Genomic DNA, 19,421 nt, shown 5'->3' on the forward strand with positions numbered 1-19,421 from the left:
CTCCGAATGCCCTTCTTGTGATATTATTTTGCAGGACGAGCCATCTCTCTCTGTCTCTCTCTCTTTATTGTTTGCTCATGCTCTCTCTCCCCCTCTCTGTCCACATCCCCTCCCTCCCCCATCTCTTCCAGTAACTGGTCTGGATCAGGTTCCTGCAGATCAATGGAGATCTTGGTCCGCACCGTTTACGTTATCGTTGCCAGTATTAATGCTCTTTTAATCTGCTCGGGATTACAGCCATCGATCCACGTCATCCATCCGCACGCACGACCGGCCTAAACTGCAGCTTCACACACATATAGCGTACACACCCACCCCACACACACGCATACAAACACACACACACATTTCAGGAAAAAAACAGAGTGAAAAAGCAGCATCGGAGAAAACAGCAGCATGAGCGGAGACAGGAGCAGGAAGGACAACAAACAAGGATGTGCATGAGCTTCCTTGTTTATGTTCGGCCTCGGTATTTGACCGTCAGTGTATTGATCCATCATAGATACACATCAGCACATTTGAATACAGAGAACTGACAGCTGAAATATCACAAACAAAAGGCTGAAAGAGAAAAATTCACAAGTAGGTTGAAACGCGTAGAACGGGATTCAAGACTTTAATCATAATTGTTTATTCAACTTAATGATAATTATTATAATAGCCACCATAATAACACAGCTTAGATGTAATTTTCTCAGGTAAATGAAAGATTTTGGTCAAAATAAATGAAACGCTGTGTTTAATCAGGTTTGTCTCTTTAACTGTGAGTCCCGCCTGCAGTCAGACAGCTTCGTCCTGCCTGATGTCGTTCATTTTGCCTTTGGACAGAGTTATTTCAGCCACTCTGTGACACCAATACTAATGAAGCAAAGAAAGGGAGGAACGACAAGAGGGAGAAACAAAGATGGAAAGAGCAAAAAGATGAGGAAAGGTAATAATCAATGCAGAATAAATGACATATGTCTGGGATAACGGACCAGGCTTGTTTTGAGGCATTTCATTGTATAAATCCCACACTTGAAAAATAAAGTACCTAATTGTACCTTTAAGGGGTACAAAGGATTGTTACTTGGGTGATACCCACAAAGGTATTGATGTTATGCTCTCATCAGTAAGCACCCTGAAGCTGGATTTATACTTGATGCTGATGAAATGTGCACACACAATCGAGGGTTACGGCGTTGTGTTGTAGTTTTTCTTCTGTGGTTCACACAAAGCCAGCGAGAAGCTCCAGAAACACGTGATCACAGACGGACCAATTACAAGGCAGTTTTTCTGTGCTGCATCATGGATGCAGGTCATGTCTGGAAGAGGTGCACGGCGGTGACGCCGTAACCGACCATATGCAGACGAGTTTATAACGCACTTTTCATATATAGATGTTTTACATAACAAAACAAAAAAATGTATGCATATTAAAAATAAAATATAAATTTATTTGCAAAAACATGTAACATAATTTAAAAACAAACTTGGTCCTAGTCTCGCCTTGTCACACATGACAACCCCCTGAGATACGAGCCTTTATAAGGTACAAGCTGGAAGAAGTAACCACTACTGAGAGTGCAACAGCAGTACCTTTGAGGGCACCACCCCACCTTTGTACCCCTAAAGATACAACTTTACTTTTTTATATTTTTTTTTTTTGCAGTGCATCCACCTTAAATCATCACAACCAAAACATAGCTTTACTTACACAAGGCATTTTATTTCAGATACTAGTTTCTATGGACTTTAATGCTGATTGGTATGAACCAATTAAATCAAAAGTAACAAAAAGAAATTAAAAAAAGAAGAAAAAGAAGTAAAATTGTGGGATTCTTCTTTAAGGACAAATTTGCACTTTTTGCACAAAGGAAGAATCTCTGTAGTGATTAATACAAAGGTATATGTTTATTACAACCTGAGTGGTTGAGTCAGATAGTGATGTATCTTTAACGAACAAGCCAGCCCTAAGAACCGTCTTTATAATGGGCGGGGCTTCATTTTGATTGGTGCACCATCCAGCCAATCACATGCAAGGAGACACTAGGCTCATACTAGGTGTGTCCCAATTCAGGGTCTGAACACTTCCAAGTTACGTCATCGCGATGCGCGAAGTACTGTCCCAATTCACAGAATTTGAAGGACCCCCCCGAATCCACCCTTCAAATCCTCACTTCGTTTAGTTTCAAACGAAGGATGCTGGTGATGCATCCTTCGTGGCTTCTTTTCTCCCAGGAGTCATTGCGCACAAGATGGTGGCAAATCAGCAACCAAGCTCAGAAGAGTCGTATTAAGTTTAAATAAAGTTTTATTTAAACTACACTTTAGCATAAATGTTACAAAACCAAATACATTTAAAGCATGTTTGTTAAATGGTGACATTAAAATTCAGTAATATTTGATATTCAAGGACTTTTAATGAGTTAATGAAGTGTGTCCCGGCTGGAAAACAACAGAGCCTCAAACAGTGTTTTTTTATTTATTTATTGATTTACTGTCGGTGTTGCTGGTCCGTGTTTATTGTCCACTGAAGTGTCATATGAGTAATTTCAGAGGTTTAAGTGATTCAACGTCATGTGTTGTTGCTATGGGAAACTCTTGTTGACTAGGTAGGCTGTCCCATTTCACGAACGTTAAGCTGACTTCAAAGTGTGTAGACTACGGAGGACACTCTGTAGCCTACGTAGTCTGCGCACTTCGAAGTGTGTAGACCCTGAATTGGGACACACCCACTGTGTGATAGAAGGAGGGGGTTAGGACTCTCAGTGAAGGACAGGTACACAAAGAGACGGAGAGACGGGAAGCCAGATTTAAATTATAAGTGTCGAGGAAAAAGTGAAGAAATCTGTCATAATGTTCCAACTTTGGCCTTTATTTGAAGAAAGTGTAATGCAGTTGAGAATGAGTATTCAGCAAGTGTATTCTTCTTTTCTGAAATAATTGTCAAAATAATTACCTGTGATAATTAATTATTTGGTAAATGGTAAAAGGTCCGTATTTATATAGCGCTTTACTGTACCTGGGACGATACCCAAAGCACTTTACATTATACATCACATTCACCCATTCACACACTGATGGCGGAAGCTGCCATGCAAGGCGCTCGACCACGACCCATCAGGAGCAATTAGGGGTTCGGTGTCTTGCCCAAGGACACCTCGACATGAACCTGACTTTGCCGAGGTTTGAACCGGCAACCCTCGGGTTACGAGACGACCGCTCTACCTTGCTGAGCCATGCCGCCCCTAACGCGAGAATGACGCATTAACATGCTCAACCCTAAAAATTGTTTACCAACATACAAAGTATTCATAATAACTAAAATAGGCTAAAATGATGAGCCATTTGGTAGCTGAGAGCCAGGAGTCGAACCACAAGATCAGAATCTTTGAAATGAGCTGCATTTCCCATCACTAGAGTCAGACATATGGAGTCAAAGTCGGAGGGAAAACAGCAAAACATGAACAGCAGGACTGGTGGGAATGTAGTTTTTAGCATGATGAAAAAAAATGTTTAACTTTCGGTAAAATTTGAAATAATTGATAGAGAATTGTGTTTCTGTTCGGTGCTGCTTCCTACATGCACACCTTTGTTTGTGTGTTTTCACTGAGCGCTCCGCCTCGATGACTTCAGAGTTCAGGCGTCACGTTTGATTTGACCACCCTAATAAAGCTGCGACAGCACCATTTTCTCATCTGAAGCCCAGCCGCTCAGTCGGCCTGGCAACGCTTCTGCTGCACCAACGCCGCTGGAGAACCCTAATTGGTGTGGACAGTCTTAAAGGAAAATCACTATGCTGCTCCTCTTATAGGCAATTCTTACTGGGTGCTGCAGGGAGGTTGAAGAGATTTACAGATTTGAAAAAGAGGTCTGCAGTATTGATGCAATCTAAATCTCTTTTTTCTTCTAGAAAAAACACACAGATCATCAGTGACCAAACCTTTTCTCATCTGCACATCATTCTCCCAAGTCTTTCCTTTCAGGAGAAAAAAAAATGGCATTGAAAGAAACACACAACAGAAACTATATTTACTCTTTTTCCTTCAGCTGTTACTTCCAGTTATTTAAGCTACTATTTATCTAATACTAAAAACTTCAACTCAGCTCTTTATTCCAGCCACAGAGGAGCATTATTTTTGTTCTTTTCAGAAACACAGAACTTTCTGATCTCTTGTTGAGATCTTTGGCTGCTCCTTATTGGACTTTACCATAAATTTAAAGGTGCAGTGTGTAACAGAATAAAAGGTCAATGATATAAAATGTTAATATATCATTTAAAATGTGTTTCTATTAGTATCTTATCCCTTTAAAAAAAATAAATGTTGTGTTTTTGTTCTCTTAGAATGAGCCATTTATGCCTTCTTGCTGTGGGACCTCACACATGGCAACTGCTATTTGTTCCACTATTTTCATTACGGTGTCTCTGAATGGACAAATAAAGTAAGAACCTCTTTAAAACGGCAGAACCGGCTTTGTTTACATTGTTTGGAATGAGTAACGGCTTTAAAGGCACCAGAAGTAGTTACCGGTTGAGCAGTCTTCGCTGCATCTGCAGCCACTTCAACTACACAGATGAAAACAATTTTATGTCTGGAAAGATTTTGGCCATGCGGCCACCATTCAGTTATAAGCGTGCTTGGTATTTGAATTAATCTCTATGTCCATCTTTACTACTACGTGTCAGTAAATGTTACACACTGTACCTTTAAGCTCCCTGATTGGTGGAAAGTTTGACAGGAAGTGGCTTCATTAAAATTTCCAGGTCAAAACAGGTCTCTTAGCAACATAATAATGATCTTTATTTATAAAGAATACTGATAAATAATGCTGTTATATTATATAGGTTTATATATTATATTATAAACCTCCTGGATGAGATATAAATGCCTGGAAAACTTCTGTAGATCACCTAAAGTTTTCCATCACAATTCACCCCATAGAGTTAAACCTCACCATTCCTGAGAAGTGACTTAATTTAGGAGAAAGCACTCAGAGGTGCTGGTGATCTATCAGAGTTTTTAGGGTTAAAGTTTAGGATTGTCCTGATTACTTAGTGCTGATGCACATACATGCAGCAGTTTTCCATAACCCTGGATGGAGACTTTGTCACGTCTCATTTTCCCGCCTACATAACTGCTATTGACAGGAAAAGACTGAGATGACAGTATCTGTCAAACCTTCTCACGTGGACACAAACAAACATCACAAGTCTCCTCTCAGCAGCCTGAAATCCATTATTACGGATCGATAGCAGTCCGTGCATATGCAGGAGGTCAGGAGAGAAAACCTGAAAACGGACACAAGCTGTATTCCCACAGTCTGAAACCGTTAGACCAAACACACACACACACGCATACACACACACACACAGAGTAACTGCTGGTAATCTGTGTCATAAAGCAGAGTCCGTCTCATTAATAATGCACGCTGTCTGCTTGCAGCAGGCTGCGTAAAATGGAAAATATTTAGGTTCAGTCATTCAGATTTGAAGCCCAATTTGACTCTAAGTGGATTCTTCTCTTTTGTAATCTCATCTTAATCATTTATTCCTTTTTTTCCACAGAAACACCCAAACAGATAATGGATGTCCTATTAAAGAGTCTGAAGGCTTTTAACGACCAAAAACTATAAAAAACAAACCGCTGTGCTATTTTCTGCTAATCTTTCCAGAAGCATAAGGTGCAGACCAGCAGTCTGTTTTCTTTTTTTTAACTGGTTTTAATGTCAAATTTGGTGGAAAATCTTCAGTTTAACTGATAATTTTTCTTCAGTGATTCAGACACGACTCTGTTGTGCTGCAAAAACTGTATTTTACTGCATGTACTTCATAAACATTAGAATAAGGTTTTTTTGATTTACCACAAATTTAAACATGATTTTCCTGCATTCTCAAACAAACTGTGTCCTCCATTCAAACAATGGGTTCTTCCTTTCTCTCCGTCTTTCTCTCTCCCTCCATTTTGCCTGGTTAACCCGGCTCCGAGGTGAGGGGAAGTGAAGTGAGCAGACCGAGGCGGGTCACGCTGAGATTCCCATCAATAATTCATCGGGCCGCTGCTGCCTCTGCTCTTGTGTTCAATTCCCCTGACGATCACATAATACACCCCCCCCCCCCCCCCCCCCCACACACACACACCAACCAAAAGAGAGCGATGAGGAGGGAAGAAGGAGAGAGGTCCGAGGAAGGAGAAAATGGTGAGAGAATGAAACAGGTTCAAACTGAGAGAGAAGGTGAGACAGAGGAAAACCTACAGAAAATTTCATTTTGAATATGACTTAAAAAAAGAACTAATACATCATCAACCTTTGCACCAAATAAAAAGAGAAATTTAGACTTGAAATCCTTTTTTTCCCACTGTAATAAAATTAAAACTCTATCATATTGGGTTTGTCCTAAAAACGTTTCTATTTGCTGCCTTTTACCAAAACAAGTGTTAATTTCCCACAATGGAACTTTTATTTTCTTTCTTCTTATGTTTAGCTTTTCTGTCTTTATTTAATTTCTTCATTCCTTTTTAAAGTTTGTTTTAAATGCTTCCTCTGCAGCCCGCTTTTAATGTTTTTTGTAAAGCACTTTGAGTTGTTTTGAAATGGGTTATACAAATGAACTTGTCTTGTATATCTCAGCTCCACAGTTACATTTCTGTGGGGTTAGTTTTGGTTTTCCCAACCAGTAAGAACCTACTGGCATATTTGTCCGTCAGTTCATTTTTAAGTGAAAACAGAAGCTGGTAATGCCAAATAAAAACTGACACATTAGCCATGATGATTTTGACACACTCCGTCGATCCACTATTTTATATCATGTAGCCAGATAAGCTAACAATAACAAACTTTGATGTGTTGACTCTCCAGCCAACTAGGTGATCACCATTAATATCAGCACCAGATATAAAAAAGGCCAAACCCCGTGATCTCCATTATACATGATCTAGATCATTTAGTATAAATATGAATTGATTTTTCTATTCCTACAGAAACAATAACAGCAAATAAACAAACATGCAAAAATACTAATATTTAAAGCCAGACATCGAGACATCCACCGCCTCTTCCTGTGCACATTGTCCAGTCACCAGACGTCTGCACGCTTTCTGCAGACTCCACAAGACCTGCGGTGGATCTATGGAGCCACATTATGACCTTTACTCTTCCTGATTATCTATCAAACTTATGCAAGTGGTGCTGACTGCATCGTCTGCTTGTAATCACTCAAATATTTCTTACTTGCTTCCAAAAACTTACTATATTTCATTTCCTATTGTGCTGATCTCAGGCACTGGCTTTGATTCAGGTCATTTCCAACTCAAAAAATTAGAAAAGAGATAAACAAAACAATGTTATTGTACTCTTATACTGAGCTAATGTACACCACCAGGCCACACACCAAAAGCTTTCTTTCATATCAGTTATTTCTCTGAGAGAATTTGACAATTTTTTAAATGCTTATAAATGTAGACTGCATATTATTTCTTTTAATTAGTTGTTGAAAATGATCAATTGCATGTTTGGTTGTAAGAAAAATGCACATTTTTACATTAAGCACAGCAAAAATTTGAAATGAAGCATTTTCTTAATTTTTTCCATAATCTATGTCATCAGGTGACTAAAAGGTGGAAAAGAAGAAAACTGCAAGAGAGGACCTACAGTAAATATGATGGGATGCTGTGCTATGAATATCCTCTAATATTTTACAATATTGTTAAAAATGTAAATGTTGTCTTTAAGTTCTCTCATACGCCACAATGCTGTCCCTCTGCTCGTCTCAGGATGGGGGAGCATTTGCTCCATCCATTGTCTCGGTGTTGCTGCCCTGACTTTTGACCTCAGCTCTATCGGGCGCTTGTAGCTTTGCTGATCTAGGAATTGCTCCTTCTGTTTCTACATTCATTTAATTCACCTAAGAAGAAAGAAACAATGGAAAGAACAACACATTATGCCTGAAATAAATATGAATAAATTGTAGAGGAGAAAATATGTTCAAGCGCACACGTTCTAAATGAACTGGGGAAAATATTAGAAAGGATATTGATGCTCTTACCATAAATCTCAGAAATGTTCAAATATAATCACTACAGCTCCTTTGAAGGCTTTGTCCGCCGCGTGTTTGGAAGACAACTGCTGAACTGATTAAGAATGAGTGTGCCCCTTCACATTTACATGTTATAGTTTCTCCACTTGTTCATTTTTTAGTACAATGGTGAACTGGATTTTAAGCTTCCATTGTATGAATTATTTTGGAGTATTATTGCTAAATTATCAAATTTCCTGAAATTAAAAAAAATCTACAGTCTCACCGTGTTATTCACATAACAACAGTTAGCTAATTAGATGTATGAGTCTTGCTAGCTCGCATACTTCAAAACCACAACGTCTTATTTTTCAGTTCAGTTCATATGTTTGTTCAAGAAAACTAGAGGTCAGACAAACGTGGAGCTCTTAAACACTGAGTTTACTTTTCATGTAGCACTAAAGAAGACTAACTTGCTAATTCAGCCTCTTTCTTTTTGAGCTAATCCCATAGCTAGCTTATGACCACAAGGAGGACTTCCCAATATGTTTATGTTTAAACTTGACACAAAATGGAAGAACATGTACGTTTGAATATTCCTTTGTTGTAAAAATGCTTCTTGGCAATAAAAATTTTACAGCTGGAAAGTCTGTTAATTTGCATTTTAGATGGAGCTACATTGTGGATTGTGGATTTAAATAGGGTTAGCTAAGATTGTCCAACGATACTTGGCTTTAGCTAAAAAAAAGACTAGTGACTTGAGTATTTAAATGTTTTTTTTATTTTTATTTTTTAAACATATAACTGTTATTGTCTTTGTGAGGCTCCCTCATTTAGTTGAGGACATCTGTTATGATGAAATGCAGGAATAAATCAAGCTAGCTTTTAAATAGGGTTAGCTTAGATTGTGTAGTGACACCTTGCTTTAGCCGACACTTGCAAGCTTTGCATTTAAATTGCTGACTATCTTGCAAAAACAATACAGCAGTTAAATTCAAAATCTAAATTATAGAAAAAATGATTAACTATTTATAGCCCTCAAGGTTAGGAGTTGAAAAATAATAACTTTGGTATTGGCACCAAAATGCAGCAATGTTTTTTTGTTTGTTTGTTTGTTTGTTTTTCTTTCCAGAGTAATCCATGCAACGATTTGCAGACAATGAAAAGGGAAGAGTGCCACCCATGAACCTAAGGGAAAGCAGATGAGTGTATCTGTTTTAAAAGTATAAGTATATGTCGCTGTTCTCTGACATTTTACAACACACAGGGGAGCACAGATCACGAGTCATACCCCTGTTTTCATCGAGCTGTCCCCACCTCCTCAGTCCACCGTCACACGTCACTTCCGTTTAACGTATACTGTCAAACACCAGGCTTGAAAAATCAAATAACCCCTCATATGATTACTGTCAAATTCTGCAGCGATAATCTCATCGGAGTCATCGCTTATCAAATCCGGACCATTTGAAATACTAATTTCTAATAAATATTTGATTATCAGCTGTCCAGGCCCGGTTCTTTGGATTCTTGTTAACTGAAAATAAAAAAACACAGTACAAGAACTACTCTCACTAATACTTTGTACTAAAGTCACATTTATAACTTCATTCACAGCTTTGCTGCTTCAGCAAGACCTTAAAGGGAGCAGCAAACATACTGATAAATATCAGTGTGTGATTATTTGCCAGATACATTTTTATGTAAAGTTATGATAGAAAAATTGTCTTGGCAATTATGTGGAAATTTCTCCAAATGTGCCATTTATTTAATAAAGAAACACATTAGCTCTTTCTAAAATGCAGTTAATATTGACATGAGATTGTTTATGTATTATTTTACAGTTATTATTGCTGGTTATTGTGTGCATTTCTAATATAAAAAGAATTTATTGTATAAATTCCCTGTTGTAAATTTTGTGTGCTGCAGTATATATTTCATATACAATGTAATACATAATATAAAATACGTTCAGAAGGATCAGAAAAAGAAACATAAATTCCTGACTATTCAGTTGCAGAATATATTATTTCTGTAGACTCTACATCAAGATTTATTTCTTCAAAATCATGTGTTGTGAAAAATACAACATGACCGTGTTGATCTGAGGAACATGCATAGTTAAATTCTCTTGTGTGATAAAGGAATTAGTTTTATTTACCTAATTTCATGATAACAATGAAAGTTATTGTAAATTTAGGAAATTCCTGGAAAAAACATGCATATTAATGTTTGGCTAATGATGGTTAATTCTTATGTAACATGCTACCGTGTTGCAGTAATCTTCGATAAAATACCACATCTGCTCATTTTGTGAAGCAAATCATGAATAATTCAAGAAATGTCCAATAAAAGACCATTAATCTGAAATATGAGTATCTTCATTAATTGAGAAAAAGTTAGTTTTTTTTTAAAGCTGACTGATCGTACATGTCAAATTTAGTGAGCTTTGAAATGTTTTAGCTAAAGATTCTGGAGGATTTTATTCCTTTAAGACCACTAATATCACAAAATACAGAGGATTTTCACTTACTAATGGAAATTAAGGAGCAGTTTTAAACATTTCAAGTACTTAAAATGATAGTGTTTACAACACATTTTCCTTATTAACCTAATGTGCATGTTATTTAGCTGTTTATCTGAAGGGATGTTTTCTTTGTTAAGTGCCTAACAAGACTAAAATCAGATGAATCATCAAATACAATTAAAATCCACAAATTAACGTGCAGATCTCCTCATTTACCTCAATCAATTGGCAAATTTTGGTGCTTAAATAGTCGCCTTGTTAAAAGTAAATATAAATACCAGGGGTATATATTAACCAATAAAATAGGTTGAAAACATTTTACTGATGGAAAAAGAAGGAAGACTGTAGTTTTCTTTCAAATGGAAGGTAATTTAGGAAGCCTGTACATAACATGATATTGCTAAATATGCCAAGGTTTAGTTGTATGATTGCATAAACTATTTGTTAGTAAATTTGACCAAAAGGCCATAACATCTCTGCTTACTGGACCAAAACATACAACTTCAAAAGTTGAGAAATGTTATTTCACTTTCCAGTCAAACTACATTTGGCAATTGTATTTTTATTTAGAAAAGCTGTTTTTCTCCACCAAATTAACAATTTAACATCCCACTGAACTCAATGAAAATGGCTTATCTTTTTCACTAAACAACAAAATGATGAATTTAATGAAAATGAATGTTAATAAGAAATATCCAACAATGTTTTTCATTGTGGCTATAAACAATTAAATTCTGTAAACTTTGAACCTATATCCGTTGGAAAAAAAGACTCATTTCTGCTTTTGAGGATAGTTGTTAAATATCAAAATAAAAAAATAAAATAGTGAATTTCCCCCAGAAAATACCAAATTAGGCATAATAACTTAAATATAACAGTGAAAGTACCTTTTAAGCTCAAACATTCACACAAATGACATTTTAAATCTAATAAATAAATAATTTAAAGACAAATGGTCTGCATCTGGTTACAGAAAAGACCACCAAACCAGACGAAATTTACAGAAAAAAAAATGTCTAAAAGTCAATATTCTCCTAATCTGGACCTTGAACGTTGCCCCATCCCTGCTGCATGCTGGGGACAACAGAGGCTCGTTGGTGGGACTGAAAGCTGGTTCCTCACTAGAGGGGGCACCAGACCCACCTAGCGACCACAAACCTTCATGTTTATGTCACAGCTCTGCTGATCAAGCGCCACACAATCAAACACAAATCCTCTCTTCTCCTCGCTGTTTGCCACAAATGCCCCCTCCAAACAAAAGATCGCAATATCAGCTGTTGGATAATCTAATCCAGCTAATTTACATACAAAAGTAATTAAAGTAATCACCCTTTTGCATCAAATTGGATTAAATATTATCTAAAAATGTAAATAATTCCTCTGAATTTCCTCGTTTTTAATACTCAAATATAATTTCGTTTTAAATGTATTTAACCTTAATTTATGTGGAATTTAGACGAGGAACAATGGTTTATATTTAGTGGAAAAGAGATGTTTCTTTGCCTTGCTTGCAAAAAAAAAAAAAAAAAAAATTAATTAAAAAAAAAGCTTAAGGAAAGTCTGGACAGCCGTGTAGAGAGATGGGATTGTTGGAGGGAAATCCCGTGACCTTGTCATTTCCCATGGATCCACTTTTTGTTATTGATCAATAATGGAAATCACAACAACTGTGATTCTAAATAAATTCCATTCAGCGATGAGAGGAGACACGGAAGATTCAGCAGCTTCATAATAAATCGGGATTTAGTTTTCTTTCTTTTCTTTTTTTTTATAGGAAAATTAAAAAGTGGACATTTAAATTCCTCTTTTTGTTATTTTTCTGTTCCTACCTGCTAGTCTGAGAGCCGACATCCTCTGAAACTCGGGCTCCTGCAGCCACTTCCACATCCTCCTGAAGGTCTCCCGGCCTGACTTTAGTTTACTCCAGGGTTTGGGGTTCCTCAGAAGGTCCGACAGGGTCCCTTGGGATCGGCACAGCACCCTTTGGGCAAAGATGGCCTGGGGGATGCTGTACCTCTTCAGCTCCGCCGTGATCCTCTGCGCAACCTCTTTGGTGTTGATTTCCTCCAGCTGCCCCGAGCTGTTCCCTCCTTGCGTCCCCGAGGAAGAGGGCGGTCTTTCCCGGGTGGAAGCCAACATGGGCCCGTGGGATGGAGACTGAAGGTGGTGGTGGGGGTGGTGGCCCGCCGAGGATGCGGCCGGGTGCCCGTGGTGGTGCATACCGTTGAGGTGTGGCATCATCCCGGCCGCCGGGCCACCGAGGCCTCGGTGCTGGTGATGGTCCCCTCTGGCCAGCATGGAAGCGGTGTGGTGCGCGTCGAAGTTGAGCATCTTGTCGTGGCTTCCGTGCGTCGTGGTGCCGTAATTGTGGAGGCCCTGCTGGGTGTTGTGGATGGAACCCAGGCTGTTACCCAGCACCGGAGACAGGCTCTGACCCATCCCGGACATGTGGTCTTTGTGGTAGGGACTGTAAATGTTGTTCATGCCCGGCAGTCCCCGCTCGTCCCGCATCAGGGTGAAGCTCCCGCTGACGTTCCCGGACAGCCGCTGGTGGTGGTGATGGTGGTGGTGAAACTTATCGGACACGGTGGAGATGGGGGGCAGCGGCTGGAGCGGTGTTAAGGTAGTGTAGGTGCCGCTCATCCCCATCCCGGGAGAGGACGTGTCGCAGGGCACGCTCATGGCGTGGTGCAGCGGTAGGGACAGCTCCGGCCGGTACTCCCCGCTGCCGTCTAGTATCGTGGCCATGCCGGACACCATGGCAGAGCGGGATGACGCGGCTGCAGCGGCCAGGTCCTGATGTATCCGCAGGGTGGACGCTGCCGCCGCCGCAGCCGCTGCCGCCGCCCCGTGTCCCCCCGCCGCTACCGACGAGCTCCCGCGGCCGTGGTGCGGGCTGTGGCCGCTCATCAGCTCCACATCAGGGGCCACGGAGCTCACCGCCACCCCGCCATGCAGGCTGCCAATGCCGTCCATTGTCATGTCCGTGTTCATGGCGTAAGCGTCCAGATCCTTGGCCAGGCATCTATAGGCGTTAGTGTAGGCAGTCTTCATTCATCTGTCCTCTCAGTCCATCAGGTCGAGCGGAATTATCTCTCCCTCTTCTCCTCCTTTCTAACGCAGCTTCTCCCGTGATGCGCCGGGATGGGTCAGTAGCCGTTTTCCCCCTTTTCCTCACTCCCTCGGTTATTTCCCTGTCCTCCTAAGGCCTCTCCAGCACGACGTCTTTGTGTATTTTCCCCGGTATGTGCACATGGAAAAAAGTGTTTTTATCTCGATCATACGGGCCTGTGCTGTGGCTCCCCCATATCCAGCCCTCTCCTCCTCCTGTGTTACTCTGCTCTTCAGACGGGAGCTGTCCACGGTCCCCTAACCGACCGCTCAACCCAACTTGCTGCCGTGGGAGGAGAGGGGAAAACGCCGCCGGACTGACGGCAGAGTTGACCAATCAGAATGAAGAACAGAGACCTATGAGGCGCGGTTTACTGATAGACTGGCCAATCAGCATTACGAATGTTTGCAGCTGTTTAATAGGTGGAATTTGAACGGAACGTCTTCAATATAGCCTACACATCTTCAAATATTTTAATTAAAAATGACTCTATATATATATATATATATATATATTACTCATTTTATTATATTAGGATTTTTGTCTAATTTTTGTCTAATTAAAGTTAAATAATAAATTTGTGATATAGAAAGCGAACAAATGAATACACAAATAGACAAAGGCCTGAAGTGCAAATATTTGCAACGACAGGCATTAAGAGTTTAATTCCAACATGTGCCAAAACTACTGTAAAAGACAAGTGATTGGAAAATATAAATATTCAAACCGTAGAGTCACGTTGGAATTCACCATAAGCATAGTCCCCTCATGTTTTCTGTAAAGTAGCTTGGTGTGTGCTCATGAAGCTTGGGAGATTTCCCCACCCTGCATCAGAAGTACATGAAACTGATTCAGTCTGTGAAGACAATCTTTCATAACTGATTGTGTGGACAATCTGTGAAGCACTTTTACATCTGTCTTTATAGTGATATTCACTGAATTGTCTGTGTGTGGCACAGAAAAGCAAACACCCTGTAAATGTGTGAATACTTTGCAACTAACTGACAATGCTGCTGTTTCGCCTCAGCTCTTGCAACAAGAAGCACTTTGCCCACAGGGATCATTAAAATTTGATCTGGTCTCAGTCCTCATCTTATCAGCTGCTGCTTCTGATTGTTGAGAATAAAGGTGGGACAAAGTAAAAACACATGATTAATGCACAATAAAATAGAACCAACATGGCAGAATTCCTCCAAAGTAAGGAAATGTTCTTTTTTTCCCAGACAATGTGCAAATAATTGTTAAGGAAAACTAGAATTTCATGTTCTATGACTCCTTTTTTCTTGGTGTCACTTTGAAATGAAACATTTATTTAAAAAAAAGCAATCTACAGTTTAGGCTGCTATTAAATACCAATGACAGCGTTATGTAATTACATTTTGATGTTTATGGGAAATGTCTTTACATGAAATCAGAATCACCTTCATTGTCATTGTTGTACAACAATGAAATGTGAGCAGCTGCACTTTATTGCTCGTTTTTGAGTATTTCTTATCTGTGTGATTTTGAATACTGTGTGTTTATTGCTCTGGGAAAGAAACTGACTCTTACTCTACTAGTCCGATCTCTGTGTGACCTGTAGCGCCGTCCCGAGGGTAACAGATCAAATAGGTGGTAACTGGGGTGAGTCTTTGATGATGTGTTGAGCTCTGCTGTGGTAGCGAGAGCTGGCGATGTCCTCCAGGCTGGCAGAGAGCAGCTTGTGATCCTCTGCAGTGTTTTCCTATTCGCTGCCGAGCTTCCTGTGTACCACGCTGTGATGCAGTATGTCAAGATGCTCTCTGAGGTGGCTCTATAGAATGACACCAGCAGCTTCTCCTCCAGTTCGTTCCTCCTGAACACCCCCAGGAAATGGAGTTGCTGCTGGGCTTTCTTCACTGAACTGGCAGTCCAGTTTTCTGAACACCATGCTGACAGTCCGTTGACCTCATCTCTGTAGTCAGACTCATCCTCCCCTGAGATGAGCCTGAAATGAAACAATATTTAGCTAAATTGCACAAGAGGGCATGATAGGAAGTCTGACAAAGGGAAATAACTTAAAATGTGAAACTAATATGATGTGACTGAGCATGACACCACAGTATGATTCATTATGCCGTCTCATGCGATGACAACACATGACATCACTCCCGGATCTTGCAATTATGACATATGACAAACTGCTCTAAAAAAAAATTAATAGCTGCATTTTCCTCATTGTGTTTCGTTTTCTTCATACCAACAGCTTTCATTTATCGACACGTGACATCAATGCATCTGTTTGCTACATGAAGTTTTTGATACGCAGTATTTTTCAGACAGACTGGTTGGAGGTGATAGAAACACGACAGGAAGTCATATAAGCACTGGTTCCAACCAAGGTCTGCAGAACAGCATCTCTGAACACACAACACGTCCAACCTTAAAGCAGATGGGCTACAGCAGCAGAAGACACACCGGGTTCCTCCTGTCAGCTAAGAACAGGAAACTGAGGCTACAATTCACACACACTCACCAACACTGGACAATAGAAGATGGAGAAACGTTGCTGGTCGACATTTCAGCTTGGCTTTAACATTAAATATGAGATTAAATAAAATAATTTTATCCTTTCACATCATGTCATGCTTAACATGTAAAAGTGAGAAAATAAAGTAATTGAACAAAACCTTCCATGGTATAAGATATTTCAGGTCCAGCAACGATGCAGTAAAAAGAGATTTACATGTTTCTGATGTTTGAACTGGTTGGTCGAGGTTTGCTGGGCAGATGTTAGCAGGCTGCAGCAGTGCAAAGGGCGTGTTGACGTGTTGGGATGTTATCGACAGTCTCCGGGCGAGCCGATGAACGTGGGAGCTGCACTGAAAGAGCATTATGACCTGTAGCTGGTTTGCTTTACAATTCATTACACTCTGAAGGACAAATAACTGTGTGCCTGTCCCTCGCTCTCTGGCTCCCTCTCTTTGATCCATCATCAGATAATAAGAATAAAGACATTTAAAAATAACAAATGAAAGCAGCAGTTTTTTCATTACTGCCTCTTTTAATGAGAGTTTTCCCCTTTTTTATTTTTCTCTTTTTTGCTTTGACGTTTTGTTGTATTTTGGGTCATTTTATAGCAATTTCTCTGTTTGTCATCATTATAAATTAGGTAATAGAAGTCCTCCTTACGAATAAGTTGCTGTTGCAGCATCAGTCAGAGTTCTGTAAGTGGACAGCTGGAAAATAGAAGTCCAATATTCAGTCTTACTTTATTTGGTCTCTGCCAACTCTTGAGGGAAATATCTGGCTTTTCAGCTGCTAAATGCTCCGCTGTGTTCACAGCACAATGGGTTTGTAAACCTGCAACATGCTTCATACAAGTACACGGGTGCTTCAAGCTACACAAAATCAATTTCTCACTTTGTGTGAAAATTCTTCACACAATGTGATCCGCAGTGTGAGCGCTGCAGCCAGGATTGTATAAGTACAAAAGGACGGGAGAGAAAGCTGCCTCTCTTTCGTTTCAGATCACTTCCAATCATGCTGAGCGGCCTCACCTGAACTCAGGTCAACTTCCTGAAGTGTGATGAACACAGCGATGCATCCCTCCACAGATCCCTTAGAAATAAATATGTAGATTTACAAAACAACTTACTGCCCCCACATAAATAAAAATAATAATAAAAACTGTAATAAATTATTTTATGTTGGTAGAAAAGAAGCACATATCTATCTATCTATCTATCTATCTATCTATCTATCTATCTATCTATCTATCTATCTATCTATCTATCTATCTATCTATCTATCTATCTATCTATCTATCTATCTATCTATCTATCTATCTATCTTGTTTTTTCTTTCATTTCTTACATGGGTAGGCTGCCCATCCTAAAAAGAAATAAAAATCAGACTCTTAACATTTGGTTGGACCTCTTTTCGCTTTCATCCCAGCATCTCTCTCTGCAGCATCATTTCAATAAGCCAGTTTCTCACAGCTAACATTTTCTGCTCTGACTTTCCCTATACATCCATCAGAAGTAGATAGATAGATAGATAGATAGATAGATAGATAGATAGATAGATAGATAGATAGATAGATAGACAGACAGACAGACAGGTAGATAGATAGATAGATAGATAGATAGATAGATAGATAGATAGATAGATAGATAGATAGATAGATAGATAGATAGATAGATAGATAGATAGATAGATAGATAGATAGATAGACAGACAGACAGACAGGTAGATAGATAGATAGATAGATAGATAGATAGATAGATAGATAGATAGATAGATAGATAGATAGATAGATAGATAGATAGATAGATAGATAGAAGTACTTTATTCATCCCAAGTTGGGAAATTTAGGTGTTGCAGTGGTACAGTCATTTAGCAGTGTACTCTACAGTAATTTAGAGTCTACTCTGTTCCTTTTACATGCCGCTATGTTGCATTTCCAGTATTCCTCCACCACCTCCACCTCTTCTCTCAGGATGTAAACAGTGTTTTTACTCTTGTTCATTCTGAAGTCAGCAATCATCACTTTTGTTTTGTTTGTATTCAGGATGAGGCGATCGTTTCTGCTGACCAGTTCTCTGTACTCAGCTTCTTGTCCATCTCTGATACTCCCCACAACTGCAGCGTTTCTGCAGATGACAGGCGTCATAGTATTGGAAGTACAGTGTGAAGTGAAGTGGTGAGAGTACAGTGTTTGTGGTGCTCCAGCTGACCACCAAATCAAACACAACCTTTCAGTCTCACTCTCTATATATATGATGTAGCGTCAACAAGCTACATGTTCACAGAAACGCACAAGTACTGACCAAAAGAATTTTTTGGACATGTTTTAACAATTTTTTTAGTTAGAAGTCTCAAACATTAAAGTATGATCAAATTGAGACTTGATAATGAGGAGGAGGATGAGGTTTAGGAAGAGAGGAAGATGCAGGAGATGCTAAAGGAGGAGAGGAGGAGGAGGAGCAGGATGGGTATAGTTGGGCAGATGTTGCTTTGTTTAAAGGCCATTTTGTAATTAAGGGCAAAGGAACAGAAGCCTGACCCATTTTCTCCTTTTGATCAGCTGTCGGAGAGCAAAGTAGGGGGTCTGTTTGCTTCTTCATGAAACTTTCAGCTGTCTTCCTGAGGGAAGACGGTAGGAAAAGCTTGCTGGAGGACAGGCCGTTTCATTTTCATGCTTCATCTTATGCAGGAGGAGAAAAAGAAGAAGAAAAATATGCTGCAGAGGAATAAGAGGTGATGAAGAAAGAGGGAGTCTGCAGGAGGAAGGAAGACGAGGTGGAGGAGCAGACTTACAAAACAGTGACATGGCTGCTGAAACAATTCTCCTGATTTTCCATAAACCAGGATCTAAAAGAAATGAATCTGAGCATGCAACACCTATACAGCTTCTATCAGGTCTCAAAGTTTCCAAAACATTTCTCCACACGGTCAGCTCTGATCTACAAACAGGCTGGAAGGCTGGGACTGAATCAATACACACACATTACTTCCAGTTTGTTGTACTTAATCTACTGGGGAAAACACAATTAACAGTTAGATAATATACATAACAGTAAGTAAAGTTCATCTGTCAACAAACACCAAGAAAAGGCAAATAACAAGGACACAAATTAAAGTAAACAGCCTCCCTCCACATATGCATTTTTCTCATAAGGAGGAAGTTTCTATCAGGGTCTACTTTCAGCAGTGGATGAATAACAGCTGTGCTGTAACTGTAAAAGAAACTGTAAAATATAAATTATGTTGTTACTTTTCATTTTAAAATTTATCACTTTAACTACTGTACATCAAAAATATTACCA

At 39.4% G+C, this 19,421-nt stretch overlaps 1 protein-coding gene across 1 annotated transcript in view; it reads right to left on the reverse strand.

Moving 5' to 3' along the window:
• onecut2 (one cut homeobox 2) overlaps positions 1 to 14,042 on the reverse strand; it is a 39,212-nt gene extending 25,170 nt beyond the window's left edge. The window contains exon 1 of the mRNA XM_041970952.1: positions 12,350 to 14,042. Within this exon, the coding sequence (XP_041826886.1) occupies positions 12,350 to 13,574 (1,225 nt within the window). The 5' untranslated portion in view covers positions 13,575 to 14,042. The remainder of the gene's footprint in view (positions 1 to 12,349) is intronic.
• Between the last annotated feature and the right edge of the window lie 5,379 nt (positions 14,043 to 19,421).

Source organism: Melanotaenia boesemani, chromosome 19 (assembly GCF_017639745.1).
Source record: "Melanotaenia boesemani isolate fMelBoe1 chromosome 19, fMelBoe1.pri, whole genome shotgun sequence".
Lineage (NCBI taxonomy): Eukaryota > Metazoa > Chordata > Actinopteri > Atheriniformes > Melanotaeniidae > Melanotaenia > Melanotaenia boesemani.